At 42.0% G+C, this 16,385-nt stretch overlaps 4 protein-coding genes across 12 annotated transcripts in view; 2 read left to right on the top strand and 2 right to left on the bottom strand.

Moving 5' to 3' along the window:
* pianp (PILR alpha associated neural protein) overlaps positions 1-9,500 on the bottom strand; it is a 169,691-nt gene extending 160,191 nt beyond the window's left edge. The window contains exons 1-7 of one of the 9 annotated variants that reach the window (XM_083539426.1): positions 8,965-9,500; positions 8,690-8,823; positions 8,266-8,412; positions 7,795-8,150; positions 7,426-7,504; positions 5,684-5,803; positions 1,591-5,023 (exon numbers count right to left, since the gene is read on the bottom strand). In XM_083539426.1, the coding sequence (XP_083395552.1) occupies positions 5,002-5,023; positions 5,684-5,803; positions 7,426-7,504; positions 7,795-8,150; positions 8,266-8,276 (588 nt within the window). In that variant the 5' untranslated portion in view covers positions 8,277-8,412; positions 8,690-8,823; positions 8,965-9,500 and the 3' untranslated portion in view covers positions 1,591-5,001. Of the gene's footprint in view, positions 1-1,590; positions 5,024-5,683; positions 5,804-7,425; positions 7,505-7,794; positions 8,151-8,265; positions 8,413-8,689 lie in introns of those variants that run through there. The other 8 variants (XM_083539425.1, XM_083539429.1, XM_083539428.1 and 5 more) reach the window with 8 other exon arrangements.
* Positions 1-16,385, top strand: part of LOC310724022 (nuclear factor 7, brain-like) — a 140,146-nt gene that overhangs the window by 42,556 nt on the left and 81,205 nt on the right. The gene's annotated exons all lie outside the window — the stretch shown is intronic.
* The window catches only part of ddr1 (discoidin domain receptor tyrosine kinase 1), a 124,567-nt gene continuing 108,900 nt past the window's right edge, over positions 719-16,385 (top strand). Inside the window, exon 1 of the mRNA XM_083536524.1 lies at positions 719-964. The gene's annotated coding sequence lies outside the window, so the exon portion shown is untranslated. The remainder of the gene's footprint in view (positions 965-16,385) is intronic.
* The window catches only part of LOC310723956 (uncharacterized protein), a 22,843-nt gene continuing 16,103 nt past the window's right edge, over positions 9,646-16,385 (bottom strand). Inside the window, 4 exon segments of the mRNA XM_083537557.1 lie at positions 9,646-9,927; positions 10,091-10,173; positions 12,266-12,431; positions 12,535-12,657. Coding sequence (XP_083393683.1) covers positions 9,836-9,927; positions 10,091-10,173; positions 12,266-12,431; positions 12,535-12,657 — 464 coding nt within the window. The 3' untranslated portion in view covers positions 9,646-9,835.

Raw genomic sequence — 16,385 nt, 5'->3', positions numbered from 1 at the left:
CTTATCTACAAGGCTTTTTCCACCCACAGAGCTGTCACTCATTCAGTGCTTTTTGTTTTTCTCATTATTCTGTGTAAACTCCAGAGACTGTCGTGTGTAAAAATCCCAGGAGATCAGCAGTTTATGAAATACTCAAACCAGCCCGTCTGGCACAGACAACCCTTCCACGGTTAACGCCACGAACATCACACTTTTTCTTCATTACGGTCTGATACTAAAGCTCTTGCATGATATTATGCCTTGTGCTGCTGACACGTGACTGGTTGATTAGGTAAGTGCATGAATATATATATATATATACATACTATATGGAAAAAAGGTTTGTGGCCCAATGACCATTAGATTGGTATGAGCCTTTTGAAGATCCCATTCCACATTTAGTCCCCATTTGCCGGTGTAATAACCTCCACTCTTCTGGGCAGATGTTCCACTGGATTTTAAAGTGTGCTGGTTAAGATTTGTGCTCATTCGGACAGGCCTGGGGTGCGGTCAGCGTTTCCAATTCAGGTGTCCAATTGTGCACCTTAAACTTTGTGCAATAGTTTGGGGAAGAAGCACGTATGGCTGTCAGGTGTCCCAATACTTTTGTCCATATTGTATGTGTATATGTGTGTGTATATATATATATATATATATATATATATATATATATATATATATATATATATATACAGTATGTACAGTACAGACCAAAAGTTTGGACACACCTTCTCATTCAAAGAGTTCACTTTATTTTCATGACTATGAAAATTGTAGAGTCACACTGAAGGCATCAAGGGCTATTTGAGCAAGAAGGAGAGTGATGGGGTGCTGCACCAGATGACCTGACCTCCACAGTCACCGGACCTGAACCCAATCGAGATGGTTTAGGGGTGAGCTGGACCGCAGAGTGAAGGCAAAAGGGCCAACAAGTGCCAAGCATCTCTCGGGGAACTCCTTCAAGACTGTTGGAAGACCATTTCAGGTGACTACCTCTTGAAGCTCATCAAGAGAATGCCAAGAGTGTGCAAAGCAGTAATCAAAGCAAAAGGTGGCTACTTTGAAGAACCTACAATATGACATTTTTCAGTTGTTCCACACTTTTTTGTTATGTATATAATTCCATATATAATTCCACGTGTGTTAATTCATAGTTTTGATGCCTTCAGTGTGACTCTACAATTTTCATAGTCATGAAAATAAAGAAAACTCTTTGAATGAGAAGGTGTGTCCAAACTTTTGGTCTGTACTGTATATATATATATATATATATATATAATCTTTTCGTTGTCTATTTCTGTTTTTTTTTTTTTTTACATATGAATATACAAACTGTATCTACATACATATATACATATGTAAATTCATCCTCAGAAGAGGCAGAGTAAGAAAGCACAAGTAAACTCTTTCCAAATACCGTTAATACTAATGATAATTCGAAAGAGATAAAAAAAAAAAGAAAAAAAAGAAATAACGCTGTTGTTTGCTTTGCACTGCTGCATCAGTCTGAGCTCAGGCATGTTCAAACAGCAGATTAACTGTGAAAATGTCAGAACACACACCCATTTCGGCTTTCTATTACAGACGTTTGACAAGGAATTCGTGAAAGGGTTATATATTGGGAAAAGTAATGCACTTGTGTTTATTTTGAACAACACTAAACTCCCCCCTCTCAGCAAGATTAAAGCCAGCAAGACTATGCATTACTCTTCTTCAGGGGGGTTTGGCAGGTCTAGGAATGGATTTCTTATCATAACCATTGTCTTATGCAGCACCGTGACATCATAAATCTTTCTCGGCAACAGTAAATATTTTCAGTTTTTTTAAATTGTATGGTGTGTCTGAATGTTCTTCTGTTCAGCCGCACTTTAACTGCATGAATATACAACATGGAGTTTTGTCTTGCAGTGTAAATGTTCTTGCCGGAATTAGTCGGCTTAATCGAACTGTGTCAGGTGATAGCTGCGGTTAAGTAACGGCTGTTGTTAAGTCTACTCTGCATTCACAGCTTGATTGTTTTCGATTGTGTCCAAAGCAGCTGTGAGCATTTCAGCCACACCATGTGGACGTCTAAATTGATCATGCGCTACTGAATATCTCACTGAATGACAATATTTCCAAAACAATACAGTGTATTCATGGCTTTAAAAAATACCTACGATCAGCTTGAAATGTAACACTGGTCACTTGTAAACCTTCACAGTACCTGCCAAAAGTATTTTTTTTTTATGGTTTTTGAGACACATGCAGACAAGAATTGGACAGTAAAGGACTTGAGGAAAGTTCTATGGACAGATGTGACATTTGCGGCTCTAACAGAAGAACTTATGTACGATGGAGAGCAGGAGAGATGATTTTAGCAGACTGCCTCACACATGTAATCGAACATGGAAGTGGAGGCTTAATGGTTTGGGGTTGTTTTGGAGCAGGCTTATTTCAGGTGAATAAGTAGGAACCAAAAAACCAACATGGCGGCCAGTCTATACCTTAACACCATGCAATTCCATCTGGACTGCAGCGTATTGGAAATTACTTCCCCAAACAACATGACAATGACCCAGACCATACGTCCAAGCTCTGTAAGTGTTATCCTTTTGAAGTGCTCTCAAATGAACTGGATCACAAGGTCAGGAAGAAACATTGGTAGGTTTTACAAGAGGCACGGCAAAGTATTTCAGTTGAATGTTTGCAGACACAAACTGTCCAGATGCCAAGAGTGTGTAAAGCTATTATTCATGCTAAGGGAGGATTTTTCAAAACAAATAAAGTTCTGTATATATGTGTTTGCTTGGAAAGAGTAAATCTTCATAGCAATAAATGACCAAGTTTGTTGCATAGAAACAAAAGGACATTTTATTAAATCTTCTCAAGGGACAATACTGTAGAAATGAAACGTGGATATATTTTAGAGTAGTCAAGGTGCAGCTTGTTTAGCGGTACAGATTTACTGTCCTCTGAAAATAACTCAACATACAGCCATTATTGTCTAAATAAATGGCAACAAACGTGAGAACACCGTAAGTGATAACAGCTGTATGTCATTTAACCATGAAAAGTCACACGTCTGATATCTTGTATTAAAGCAGTTAAAATGTGGATCTGGATGTTCAACATGGCACCTCATGTCAAAGACTGTCTGGGGATTTAAGAATTAGAATTGTTGCTTAACACAAAGATGCCAAGGCTATAAGAAGATCAGTAACACCCTGAAACTGAGTTACAGTACAGTGGTTAGGGTCATACAGAGGTTTTCCAAGACGGGTTCCACTCGGAACAGATCTCGCAAGGGTCCATCAAAGAAGTTGAGTCCTCGTGCTGTGCGTCAGGTGCAGAAACTGGCTTTAAAAAACAGACTCGTGAGTGCTGCAGGATTGCTTTAGAGGTTGCAGAAACAGAAGGTCCGCTCGTCAGTGCTCGGACCGTACGCCACACACTGCAACAAGTGGGTTTGCATGGATGTCGTCCCAGAAGGAAACCTCTTTTGTAACTGGCTCACAAGAAAACCTGCAAACAGTTTGCTGAAGACGACCTGTTCAAGAGCATGAATTAGTGGAACCATGTCCTGTGGTCTGATGAGACTAAGATCAATTTGTTTGGCTCAGATGGTCCTGCATGTGTGGTGATGCCCTGGTGAGTAGAACCAAGAAAATTGGTCTTGCCTACAGTCAACCATGGTGGTGGTAGCATCATGGTCTGGGGCTGCATGAGTGCTGCTGGTACTGTGGATCTGTGTTTCACTGAGGAAAACATGGATTCCAACATGTACTGTGACATTCTGAAGCAGAACATGATGCTTTGCAAAGGAAGCTGAAGGTGAAGGTGATGGCGTGGCCAAGTATGTCTCCAGACCTGAACCCTATTGGGAACCTGTGGGGCATCCTTAAGCAGAAGGGGGAATCGCCATGCGTCTAACATCCGGCAGCTCCATGATGTCGTTACAGAGGAGTGGAAGAGGATCCCAGCAACAACCTGTGCAGCTCTGGTGAATTCCATGCCGAGGAGGATTAAGGCAGTAAATGGCGCTTAGATAAATCATTGACATTTTGGACACAGTTTTTTATATTATTTATATATAAGGAATTGACTACTCTAAAATATATCCACGTTTCATTTCTATAGTATTGTCCCTTGAGCAGATTTAATAAAATGGTTGCTAAAATGTTAGGGGTGTACTCACTTTTGTAAGATACTGTATGTGTCTCTTAAAAAACATAAAAGACTTTTGATTGGTACTGTAAATAAAGCTGTCAGTTCACAACACTCCATGGTGTATAAAGTCGTCAGACCACATTCACTGACTTGCATCCACAAATTCTGTAAACATTAATGAGAAACACATCGTTTTCTATAGATCGGGATCGGATGTCTAGAGTGAGGTCGATGGGCCTTTTTACGGTTGTAAACATCAGCACGTTGCCAAGCACGTGAGAGCTATATAAAACGGAACAGTCGAACTACAGAGCCGTCGAAAAATTGGGCTAAATTTAACACACTTGGCACGAAATGCAGTTGTTCTTTGAACCTTAATAAATGCTACACTTGGCGTCAGAAATACAACAACAGGTTTGTGCAAGAGAGGCGTGGTGGTGGTGGTGGGGGGGGGGGGCTAATTACAAAACAGGACGAGTAATAAACCGCACCGTAAAGCAATAGTAAATACGACGTTACAGCTCGGCAAGCAGGTAGGATTCATTACAGCCTTCAGCAACGGCTGCGTTAAGCACAGGGACGGGTGGATTTGTGCGGCAGGTGAAAGAAAGGTTTCAAAATGGCTGACGAAGAAGAGAGAGTCTGAAGAATGTACGCTCCTGTGTCTGTACATCCGTCCAGAAAATCAGGCCCCTGTTTCTATACAGCCCCAGTCGTCATAGCCATTATCCGTCCACACATGTTCTCTTTCATGTCTCCGTCTTCATGGAGGGTCACGTGTTCTTGTGTTTGTTCTCATATTTACCCAGGGTTTTCTTTTTTCGCCTTCCATGCCTGGAGGATGTGATTTGCAAGCATGGAACAGTCAGCTTTTCAAAGATTGACCACGGGAAGTCTGCATAAGGAGAAGTTACCAAAGAGAGAGAGAGAGAGAAAGAGAGAGAGAGAGGGGACAAGAGTAGGAGAGAAGAAAGTGACAGAGTTTATCTTGTGTGAAATTAAGTTTGAAATCCCCTGGCTGGAGAACGAGTGGAGATTTCACAGGTTGTTTTCTCTCTTCATTTCACTCCCCCCCCCCTCCTTCTCCCTTCCCTTCCCTTTCCTCCCCTCCCTTTCCCTTCCTTTCTCTCTCTCTCTCTCTCTCTCTCTCTCTCTCTCTCTCTCTGGAAAGCTGATATGATTAGTAGAAAAAAAGAAATCCTGCCTGTAAAACAGACATTTTGCCCGTTTAGCATAGTGCAAGAATTCCATTATTCACATCATCTGCTATAATGATTCCTTTTATCACACAAATCAGCAGCGACATCCTCGTTCTGCCAAGAAACCTTACACCTGTTTGTCTTACGGTCCTCCTGAGGGGCTTTCCTTTGACAGTTATTTCCCAATTTTTTCCTTCGAGGTGACCAGTTAAAAGATCTCAAGGGGTCACAACTGCCAGATATTCCTAGCCAGGAGCGAATATTTGGTCCCAATAAGATCTAAATACACACACACACACACACACACACACACACACACACACACACACACACACACACACACACACACAATCTACCTTTCTCTGTCAGGAAAAGAAGGGGTGCTCTGAAGAGAGTGCCTGCTGTCCTCTTGGGCCAGGGAATGAGGGATGGCAAGGGAGAGGGGGGGAGGGCGCTGCGAGAGGCTGCGGTCATAACTGAGACATAGAGAGAGAGGAGGAAATGCATTAAGAGAAACATCGCTCGCGTAGAAACTCGTACATGAGGAATAAACCCGAGACATTAAAATAGCAGCGTTCACATTTCAGAGATGCTGAGGGCAGGTTAATGCACTCGCCGTGTTCATCCACACGCCGAGAGACAGATAGAGACGCTGTGCATAATTACAGCTTTCGCTTTTTTCCCCCTTTTTCATTTTTTTAAATTATTTTACAAATTACAGCCGGCAGTTATTATCTGCGCCAGAGCTACAGGTAGATAGTGCAGAAGAGAGCTCATGCAAAATTCACAGTATTCTTTCCCTCTCTCTTTTGCTCTTTCTTTCTTTCTTTCTTTCTTTCTCTCTCTCTCTCTCTCTCTCTTACACACACATTTAGGCTGGAGAAAGAGCTAGATCAGGTTCTGCTCTGAGTGCGAGGCAATAACCAGCGGAGGGTCGTTAGAGCAGGAGGCTGATGCACACAGAATGCATAATGCACAGAACATTGTGCACGTGTGTGTGTGTGTTTGATCTCTCCATAAAAGGGCGCGCAACAAACCGACAGTGACTAGGTTAATATGATGACATGGAGTGCTGCTTGATCTATGTGAGGACTAAAAATGTCCCACAATCACTCAGGTATTGAACAACATCAATTCAATGGTTCTAGAAATCAAGCTGCAACACACACACACACACACACACACACACACACACACACACACACACACACACACACACATAGACACAAACAGAAATTAATCCCATTTAAACTGTTTAAGTCAGTTTTTCAACAAGGTCCAAAACATACATTCCAGTAGTGGTATTACTGGTGCACTCACAGGATATAACCTGTACATTTCATTCATATAAAGGATTTCATATCACAACTTCATATTGCATCAGTGTATTCCCCTTTGCCATAACAGAGACCTGGGCTTAGGACCAGATGAGTCCAATACATCATGAGACGTATCTGCAGATTTGATCAACTGCAGCACTCTTAATAATTTAAAATAAACACTGCCTGCAGGTCCCCCAGCGCAGGTCGAATTAAAGCTGCACGACAGAAAATGGGAAAGCCTTCCACAATAGAGGCAGACCATCGAGCGTTTTTTTTTTTCTTCAAGAAGCCGTGCAGCCTTTTATCTAATGCCCCTCCACTCACTGAGAGATAACCGAGTGAAAATCTGTTGTTCTGGTGTGTGAAGTATTGCATTATCGGTCTGAATACACACACAAAACACACTTGTTTTAATATCCTTTCACTGTATTAAATTATAAATCTTTGGTTCTAGGACCGGTCAGATATTCCCATTTTTGCAGGGTCATGTAGTCCCTGAGATGATATATAAACACACACAAACACACACACACACACAGAAAACACACTTCTTTTTACTGAATTAATTGATAATCTTTGATTCTATATATTCTTTCTTATATATAATTTTATATATATATATATATATAAACTGTTTCCTTCTGAGGACGTCAGATGTTCCTATTTTTGCAGGGACATTTAGTGCCTGACAAGATATAAAAACACGTACACACACACACACACATAAACACACACACAGGGCAGAGAGAACAGATCAAGTCATGAAATCCTCTCACCAGAGTTTGGCCGAAATGATGAGTGCAGAGAGAATCAGGAGAGATGAGATAGTCACGGTCACATAAAACTGAGGATCCACTACAGAGAGAGAGAGAGAGAGAGAGAGAGAGAGAGAGAGAGAGAGAAGGAGAAAGAGAAAATCAAATAGATTAGGGAATACAAACAGAGAGGCAGAAAAAAAAGCACAAGACAGAAAGAAAAAAGTAGCACTGTGAAAGTGCAGCAGAGAAAGAAAAAAGAATGCAATGCAATGCATCTGAAATGGTTCACTTTTTACTTTCCACGCTTTCATAATGCGTGGGAACTTGGAAGCTTAGAGAGAAGCATTGTGGGTAGTGGACAGCTCAATCTTCCATCCAGTTGCCCACCTTCTTCAGTCTCTCGTTCCTCCGCATCTCGTTCTGGCTCCTCTCCTGAGTCCTTGGCTTCGACGGACAGTGGCTGCTGTTGGGTTTGGTTGGCTTGGGCGTTCCTGCGACCTGGCCACACCTCGGGTGTGGCATGCTTCGTGCCTTCGGCTTCCTGGCTGGACGGGAAATGATGTGTCTCGTCCTCCAACGGTTGAGTGGGTCCCCAGTCGACCGCCCAGAGCGGAGTGGGAGTGGCCTGGGGTGTGGCGGACAGCTGCATGTCGGCAGGCTCGTCGCCCGCGCGGCAAGGAGGTGGGCAAATGATGACAGCGACCAGCAGAAGGCGCAAGAGAGCAGCGAGTCCAGAGGTGGAGCTAGACAGGAAGGGAAAATATTTGGAAGAAAAGGATAAATATTAGCACCATCGATGTTTGACATTTTAATAAGAAGTCAATCAGCAGTTGCAGACTTCCGCACTCTTTTCATTACCATCGCTCCATCGCTTCTCTTTTCACTGGTGCTTTGCTCCTCTGATCATCTCTTGAAAGAGGAAGACGATGAGAGGGGGAGCGTCTGACGCCTGACACTTACTGAAAGATCGTAAACAGATGGCTGTAGGGGGGAACGACGCTGCTGCTTGAGATGGAAAACACAAACAAACACATTAACTCACGTCTTTCAGTCATACATAACCTCAAGTATCAAACACACACAAAAAAAAAAATGTTACACACACACACACACACACACACACACACACACACACACACACACACTAATAAAATTATTTCTATACATGGACACACATATATACAATATGCAAGGTATGAAAATAAAGCATCACTGTATATTATATATTGCCTATTCTACCACACACACACACACACACACACACACACACACACATATTCACCTGTAGACACAACTACTGCTTCAATCCAGTTTCTGATCCAGGCAATAACTCTACAACTGGATTCAGATTTGATGACATCTTTTAACACTCCAACATGTAAAACACACAAACCCACAAGAACACACTCATGCAAACTACACACACACACACACACACACACACACACACACACACACACACACACGCACACACGCACACACACAATCCTGAAAGCAAATGCAAGCAAATACATGCAGATCACCAGTGTGTAGACAGCAATCAGTCCACATGCTTACCGCTCGCTGCTGATGGAGGGAGTGAGAGAGACCCAGAGTGTGTCAGAGTGAGGAAAAGCATTGGTTGCCTTAGCGACAGAGACATGGAAAGAGAGAGAGAGAGAGAGAGAGAGAGAGAGAGAGAGAGAGAGAGAGAGAGAGAGAGAGAGAGAGAGAGAGAGGAAATACAGGGAGCACGAGGGAGAAAGAGTATACAAGCGAGAATGTGAGAGAGAGTATAAGGGGCATAAACGGGAGAGAAGGAACATAAACAAGAGAGAGAGAGAGAGAGAGAGAGAGAGAGAGAGAGATAGCCGAGAGAAAGATTAGAAGCGAGAGTGCATGAGAAAGAATTGGTGGTTTTCAGTAAAAGGCGGATTTAAATGCTAATTATGCTTTTTAACTGGTTCAATTAAACGGAACAGGAGAGGGAAAGAGAGCAGATTTTAGGGACAGAAACCACAAGATGAAAAATGTCTTCATTTTTTCAGCCAAGAAAAAAAACGAGTGCGGCCAGATTAAGTATTGCATTCGTTTGAGGTGGATAGAACGAATAAATAAATAAAATAGGCAGAGGCAGGAAAAAAAAAATCAATATGCATTAATTTGGTGTCGGGTGAAGGAGAGCCACGATGAAGAGGGACCCTGATATTTATAGACAAAAATGCCAGCGATGATAAATAATCGCACACACAAGCACAGTCATGGCATGGCACTTTTATTGGCTCCATGATGCAACATTTACATGAAGAACATGCTGGTGTCCACCCGCGCTCTCTGCCCTGCTGCCACTCGCTCAATCTGTTAAACTTCACACCTCACGTTCTAGCTCTTCCTTCCTCTATCTCGATCTTTCTCTCTCTTTCGCTCTGTCCTTATTCCGTCCTCTCTTTCACTGGAGGACGCAGCGTAGCCACGACGATCCTGAGACCTCTTCTGCATCTGGTGCATCGTTCGCCGTCAAGTCTTCGTCTTCATCATCATCTGCTGAAAAAGATTTTTTTAGCAGATGAGAAAGTTTTTTTGCTATTTTAAGCAGGATCAGGACCTCAAGGTGAAGGTCATGACCATTTGCATTATGGGCTGAATATGTAATGTTAAACGGAATTCATTATGAAGCCGGAGCCTCTTTATCTCGTTCTCTCACCCTCACTCTCCTCCTGGGAGTCTCCGTCAGATTCAGCGAGTAGGCCGTCCAATCGGCTGTCTCGTCTCGCGTTCACGTCACCTCTGAAGTTAAAAAAAAACAGAGCAGGATTGTAAAAAAACGCCATCAGTTAGTTCCTATTATTCCAGTTGGAGGATTTCCTTATTAGCATAGAAGATGAATCTTTTTGAATTAGCTCGTACACCACCGAAAGAAAGAAGACTGAATCCCAGCTCATTGTTTAGTTATGAATTGCACAGGACGTTATTTAGCGCCTAGAATAAATCGAAACAAACGGAGAAAGGAATTGTGGTTACGAGACTGAGAAATGCTAGAAAGAAAACTCAAAACCACAGAACAAAACAGCTTATTGTTTAGTTATTTGTTCTACGGGACATTATTTAGAACCTAGAATAAAGCAAAACTAATAGGGAAAAGGTTACGAAACTAAGTAGAGCTAGAATGAACCTGTTTAAAGTGTTAAAGCGTGAAGGCTGATTTGATGTGTGTCTTCAGGGAACCGGTTTGCACTTGGGTTAACGTGTTAATATCACCTCCTCTGATCGCGTTATTTATACACCTTTAATTGTTTTGGCCTTACAGGAACGTCGACCGACGAGTCTGTGCGCCCTGACAGCTCTCATCACATCATGATGCAATCGATGGACACAAGGCCCATCTTTATTGTTATCAATACAGGAATTCACGCTGACTGTGCTCCGAACGGGACTGAAATGCCTCCTCAGGTAGCATGAGTAAACTGGGCATGAATATTCCTTACAAGTCAATACCCGAGTCGATATTTCTCTTTTTATCAACACATAATTGCATGCTTTATTAAAAGGTCATGCTGACAAAACCGTTAAAGAGACCGAAAAAGTCCGATCTGTGGATACGCAATACAATAAGAACGCTCGACAGATCGTTTATTAACATTAGTAGAAGATTAATGCCTTTCAATTCCTTTTTGCTCTAATTATATCTCCAAAGTCAGAAGCAGATAGCTGTGTCAAAGATTTGCTATGAACCTGTGAGAGGGAAAAATCTAAATACTCCATCCTGTATAAACAAGCTACCAAAATATATATTAAATTGTAAATATCTCTACCAGATTTCTGAAAGCAAGCAAATACACAAGATGTTAAATATAATTATGCTAATGTTCTTGAAGTAAAAGAGTACATGAATAATCAATGAGTGCTTGTTATGCCTGGAGAAAAATAGAGGAAAATGGCCAGACTGGTTCAAGCTAACGTGAACTCTAATAACTACTCTTTGCAACCACGGTGAGCAGAAAAGCAACCTGAAATGCCTAAGGTGGAAAAGCTACAAGAGCAAAAGAGCAGTCAAGAACATTTAAGGCTACAGTGAGCATAGGATCATAACTATTAGACAGATAAAGGATGCCTGGTATGAATGAAAATGCCTGGAATGGGTTATGTGGCAGGGTCAGAATTAAGCGTGAGCAGTAGCGTGAACAAAATCCATGTATCTGCCCTATGCCAAAAGTTCAGTCTGGTGATGGTGGAGTAATAGTGTTTTTTGTGTGCACACATTGGGACCCCTAACATCAGTTTGAGCACTGTTGAAATGCCACAGCCTACGTGAGTTAGTCTCAGACAGCTCCATAAGCACGAACAAGAGTTTTCAGTGGCCTCGCTATTCAACAGATCTGAATTCAGTAATGCGCTTTTGGGACGGTTGCAGCGTGAAGATGCAGCTGTAAAAAATCTGCAGCAATTACGTTTTTGATTACCAAGCAAAATAAATAAATAAATAAATAAATAAATAAATAAATAAATAAATAAATAAATAAATAACCAGGTATTTTTGCAAATCCAAAATTTTAAGTTTGTATGAAAACAGCTGAACAGATGCATTTCGCAACACAGACAGAGGAACGGCAGAATCGCACACATCCCACCCATGAAATTAGAGCATGAGGACTGTGCTTTATAAAACAGTGAGCTGTGCTTGAATATGGGATGATAATCTGGCAAAGTATAAATATCAATATACTGTGCCACTTAGTATCATTCAGAATATTCATATATAATAGGCATATTCATAGAAAAATACAAACTAAATATAAGCAAGTGAGAACGCTTTTTCAATGCTGGGGTAGAAAATATACGTTCCAGTTTCATGGGCTCGGTGGAAAACTTAACACCACACCTTTTTTTTACATTTCCTGGAAGCTGTTCCCAAACTGTAAGGTCACGGCCTCCTGTGACCCAGCGATGACCCCCACTTGGTGTGAGCCACCAAGCAAAACATAGGATTCGTGGTACATCCGAGCTGGTGAGCGAGACGAGGTACCTACACTGTGGAAGAGAAAACACTGAGAGAGAGGGAAGACAAAGTGAGAAAGAGAAAGTGGATGGAGAAAATGTCACACCGTAAAAATAAGCGTTTAGAAATACATCCTTAGGATTCTTACGTACAGTTTAGGGTATTGTCTCCGCTGGCGAGGTCAGAGCATGAGCCAATCAGAACCCCTGGTATTTGATTGACACAATCCGTGACACCAGCAGTGCTGCTGTGATTGGTCAGTCGCCTCATTGTGCCTAAGAGAGAGACACCAAAGAGTAAGTATTACACACACACACACACACACACACACACACACACACACACACACACACACACACACACACACACACACATATATATATATATATACAGTGAGGAAAATAAGTATTTGAACACCCTGCTATTTTGCAAGTTAAGCTCCCCCTTAGAAATCATGGAGGGGTCTGAAATTGTCATCGTAGGTGCATGTCCACTGTGAGAGACATAATCTAAAAAAAAATCCAGAAATCACAATGTATGATTTTTTTTTAACTATTTATTTGTATGATACAGCTGCAAATAAGTATTTGAACACCTGAGAAAGTCAATGTTAATATTTGGTAAAGTAGCCTTTTTATTTGCAATTACAGAGGTCAAACGTTTCCTGTAGTTTTTCACCAGGTTTGCACACACTGCAGGAGGGATTTTGGCCCACTCCTCCACACAGATCTTCTCTAGATCAGTCAGGTTTCTGGCCTGTCGCTGAGAAACACAGAGTTTGAGCTCCCTCCAAAGATTCTCTATTGGGTTTAGGTCTGGAGACTGGCTAGGCCACGCCAGAACCTTAATATGCTTCTTACAGAGCCACTCCTTGGTTATCATGGCTGTGTGCTTCGGGTCATTGTCATGTTGGAAGACCCAGCCTCGACCCATCTTCAATGCTCTAACTGAGGGAAGGAGGTTGTTCCCCAAAATCTCGCAATACATGGCCCCGGTCATCCTCTCCTTAATACAGTGCAGTCGCCCTGTCCCATGTACAGAAAAACACCCCCAAAGCATGATGCTACCACCCCCATGCTTCACAGTAGGGATGGTGTTTTTGGGATGGTACTCATCATTCTTCTTCCTCCAAACACGTTTAGTGGAATTATGACCCAAAAGTTCTATTTTGGTCTTATCTGACCACATGACTTTCTCCCATGACTCCTCTGGATCATCCAAATGGTCATTGGCAAACTTAAGATGTGCCTGGACATGTGCTGGTTTAAGCAGGGGAACCTTCCGTGCCATGCATAAGTTCAAACCATGACGTCTTAGTGTATTACCAACAGTAACCTTGGAAACGGTGGTCCCAGCTCATTTCAGGTCATTGACCAGCTCCTCCTGTGTAGTTCTGGGCTGATTTCTCACCTTCCTTAGGATCATTGAGACCCTACGAGGTGAGATCCTGCATGGAGCCCCAGTCCGAGGGAGACTGACAGTCATGTTCCAACAGTGGACCTTTTTTCACCAAGCTGCTTGGCAATTTCCCCGTAGCCCTTTCCAGCCTTGTGGAGGTGTACAATTTTGTCTCTAGTGTCTTTGGACAGCTCTTTGGTCTTGGCCATGTTAGTAGTTGGATTCTTACTGATTGTATGGGGTGGACAGGTGTCTTTATGCAGCTAACAACCTCAAACAGGTGCATCTAATTTAGGATAATAAATGTAGTGGAGGTGGACATTTTAAAGGCAGACTAACAGGTCTTTGAGGGTCAGAATTCTAGCTGATAGACAGATGTTCAAAAACTTATTTGCAGCTGTATCATACAAATAAATAGTTTAAAAATCATATATTGTGATTTCTGGATTTTTTTTTTTAGATTATGTCTCTCATAGTGGACATGCACCTACGATGACAATTTCAGACCCCTCCATGATTTCTAATTGGGAGAACTTGCAAAATAGCAGGGTGTTCAAATACTTATTTTCCTCACTGTATATACAGTGGGTACGGAAAGTATTCAGACCCCCTTAAATTTTTCACTCTTTTTTATCTTGCAGCCATTTGCTAAAATCATTTAGGTTCATTTCTTTTCCTCATGAATGTACACACAGCACCCTATATTGACAGAAAAACACAGAATTGTTGACACTGTTGCAGATTTATTAAAAAAGAAAAACATATCACATGGTCCTAAGTATTCAGACCCTTTGCTCAGTATTTAGTAGAAGCCCCCTTTTGATCTAATACAGCCATGAGTCTTTTTGGGAAGGATGCAACAAGTTTTTCACACCTGGATTCAGGGATCCTCTGCCATTCCTCCTTGCAGATCCTCTCCAGTTCTGTCAGGTTGGACGGTAAACGTTGGTGGACAGCTATTTTTAGGTCTCTCCAGGGATGCTTAATTGGGTTTAAGTCATTGCTCTGGCTGGGCCATTCAAGAACAGTCACAGAGTTGTTGTGAAGCCACTCCATCGTTATTTTAGCTGTGTGCTTAGGGTCATTGTCTTGTTGGAAGGTAAACCTTCAGCCCAGTCTGAGGTCCAAAGCACTCTGGAGAAGGTTTTTGTCCAGGATATCCCTGTGCTTGGCCGCATTCATCTTTCCCTTGATTGCAACCAGTCGTCCTGTCCCTGCAGCTGAAAAACACCCCCACAGCATGATGCTGCCACCACCATGCTTCATTGTTGAGACTGTACTGGACAGGTGATGAGCAGTGCCTGGTTTTCTTCACACATACCGCTTAGAATTAAGGCCAAAAAGTTCTATCTTGGTCTCATCAGACCAGAGAATCTTATTTCTCACCATCTTGGAGAACTCCATGCGGGTTTTCATGTGTCCTGCACTGAGGAGAGGCTTCCGTCGGGCCACTCTGCTATAAAGCCCCACTGGTGAAGGGCTGCAGTGATGGTTGACTTTCTACAACTTTCTCCCATCTCCCGACTGCATCTCTGGAGCTCAGCCACAGTGATCTTTGGGTTCTTCTTTACCTCTCTCACCAAGGCTCTTCTCCCCCGATAGCTCAGTTTGGCCGGTCGGCCAGCTCTAGGAAGGGTTCTGGTCGTCCCAAACGTCTTCCATTTGAGGATTACGGAGGCCACTGTGCTCTTAGGAACCTTAAGTGCAGCAAAAAATTTTTTGGAACCTTGGCCAGATCTGTGCCTTGCCACAATTCTGTCTCTGAGCTCTTCAGGCAGTTCCTTTGACCTTAATGATTCTCATTTGCTTTGACATGCATTGTGATCTGTAAGGTCTTATATAAACAGGTGTGTGGCTTTCCTAATCAAGTCCAATCAGTATAATCAAAAATTTCTGGACTCAAATGAAGGTGTAAAACCATCTCAAGGATGATCAGAAGAAATGGAGAGCACCTGAGTTAGATATATGAGTGTCACAGCAAAGGGTCTGAATACTTAGGACCATGTGATATTTCAGTTTTTCTTTTTTAATAAATCTGCAAAAAGGTCAACAATTCTGTGTTTTTCTGTCAGTATGGGGTGCTATGTGTACATTCATGAGGAAAAGAAATGAACTTAAATGATTTTAGCAAATGGCTGCAATATAACAAAGAGTGAAAAATTTAAGGGGGTCTGAATACTTTCCGTACCCACTGTAGATTTATAGTATGATATACTATGAATCTGCACTTATGAATATGCATACTATGAATCTGCATTCATTTATATGCGAAATGTAACATAAATTAAGAATAGAATGGGGATACTATTTTGAAAATGCCATCATTTGTCTCTAGCAAAAACGATGTCTTAGCTCTAAGGGTTTTTTTTTTTTTTTTTTACCTCCTCCTCTTCCTCCTCCTCCTCCTCCTCCATCTTTAATGTATCACTTCAAAAGCACATGTGCTTCTGCCGCACGTGAAATGATAAACTACCATCATTACAGCGCTTTTGCATTCTCAATTAGATCATCACATTACGCCGCACGCATTCCTACGAACATCTCTGATGTATCTGGTAGAGTTGGTTTACAGATTTTAGAATGCCATCATTCTACTGAAGAAATA

The sequence above is a fragment of the Silurus aristotelis genome, assembly GCF_946808225.1.
Source record: "Silurus aristotelis genome assembly, chromosome: 1".
NCBI lineage: Eukaryota > Metazoa > Chordata > Actinopteri > Siluriformes > Siluridae > Silurus > Silurus aristotelis.
Note: the sequence above shows the minus strand (reverse complement) of the source record. Positions and strands in the feature narration are given on the sequence as shown.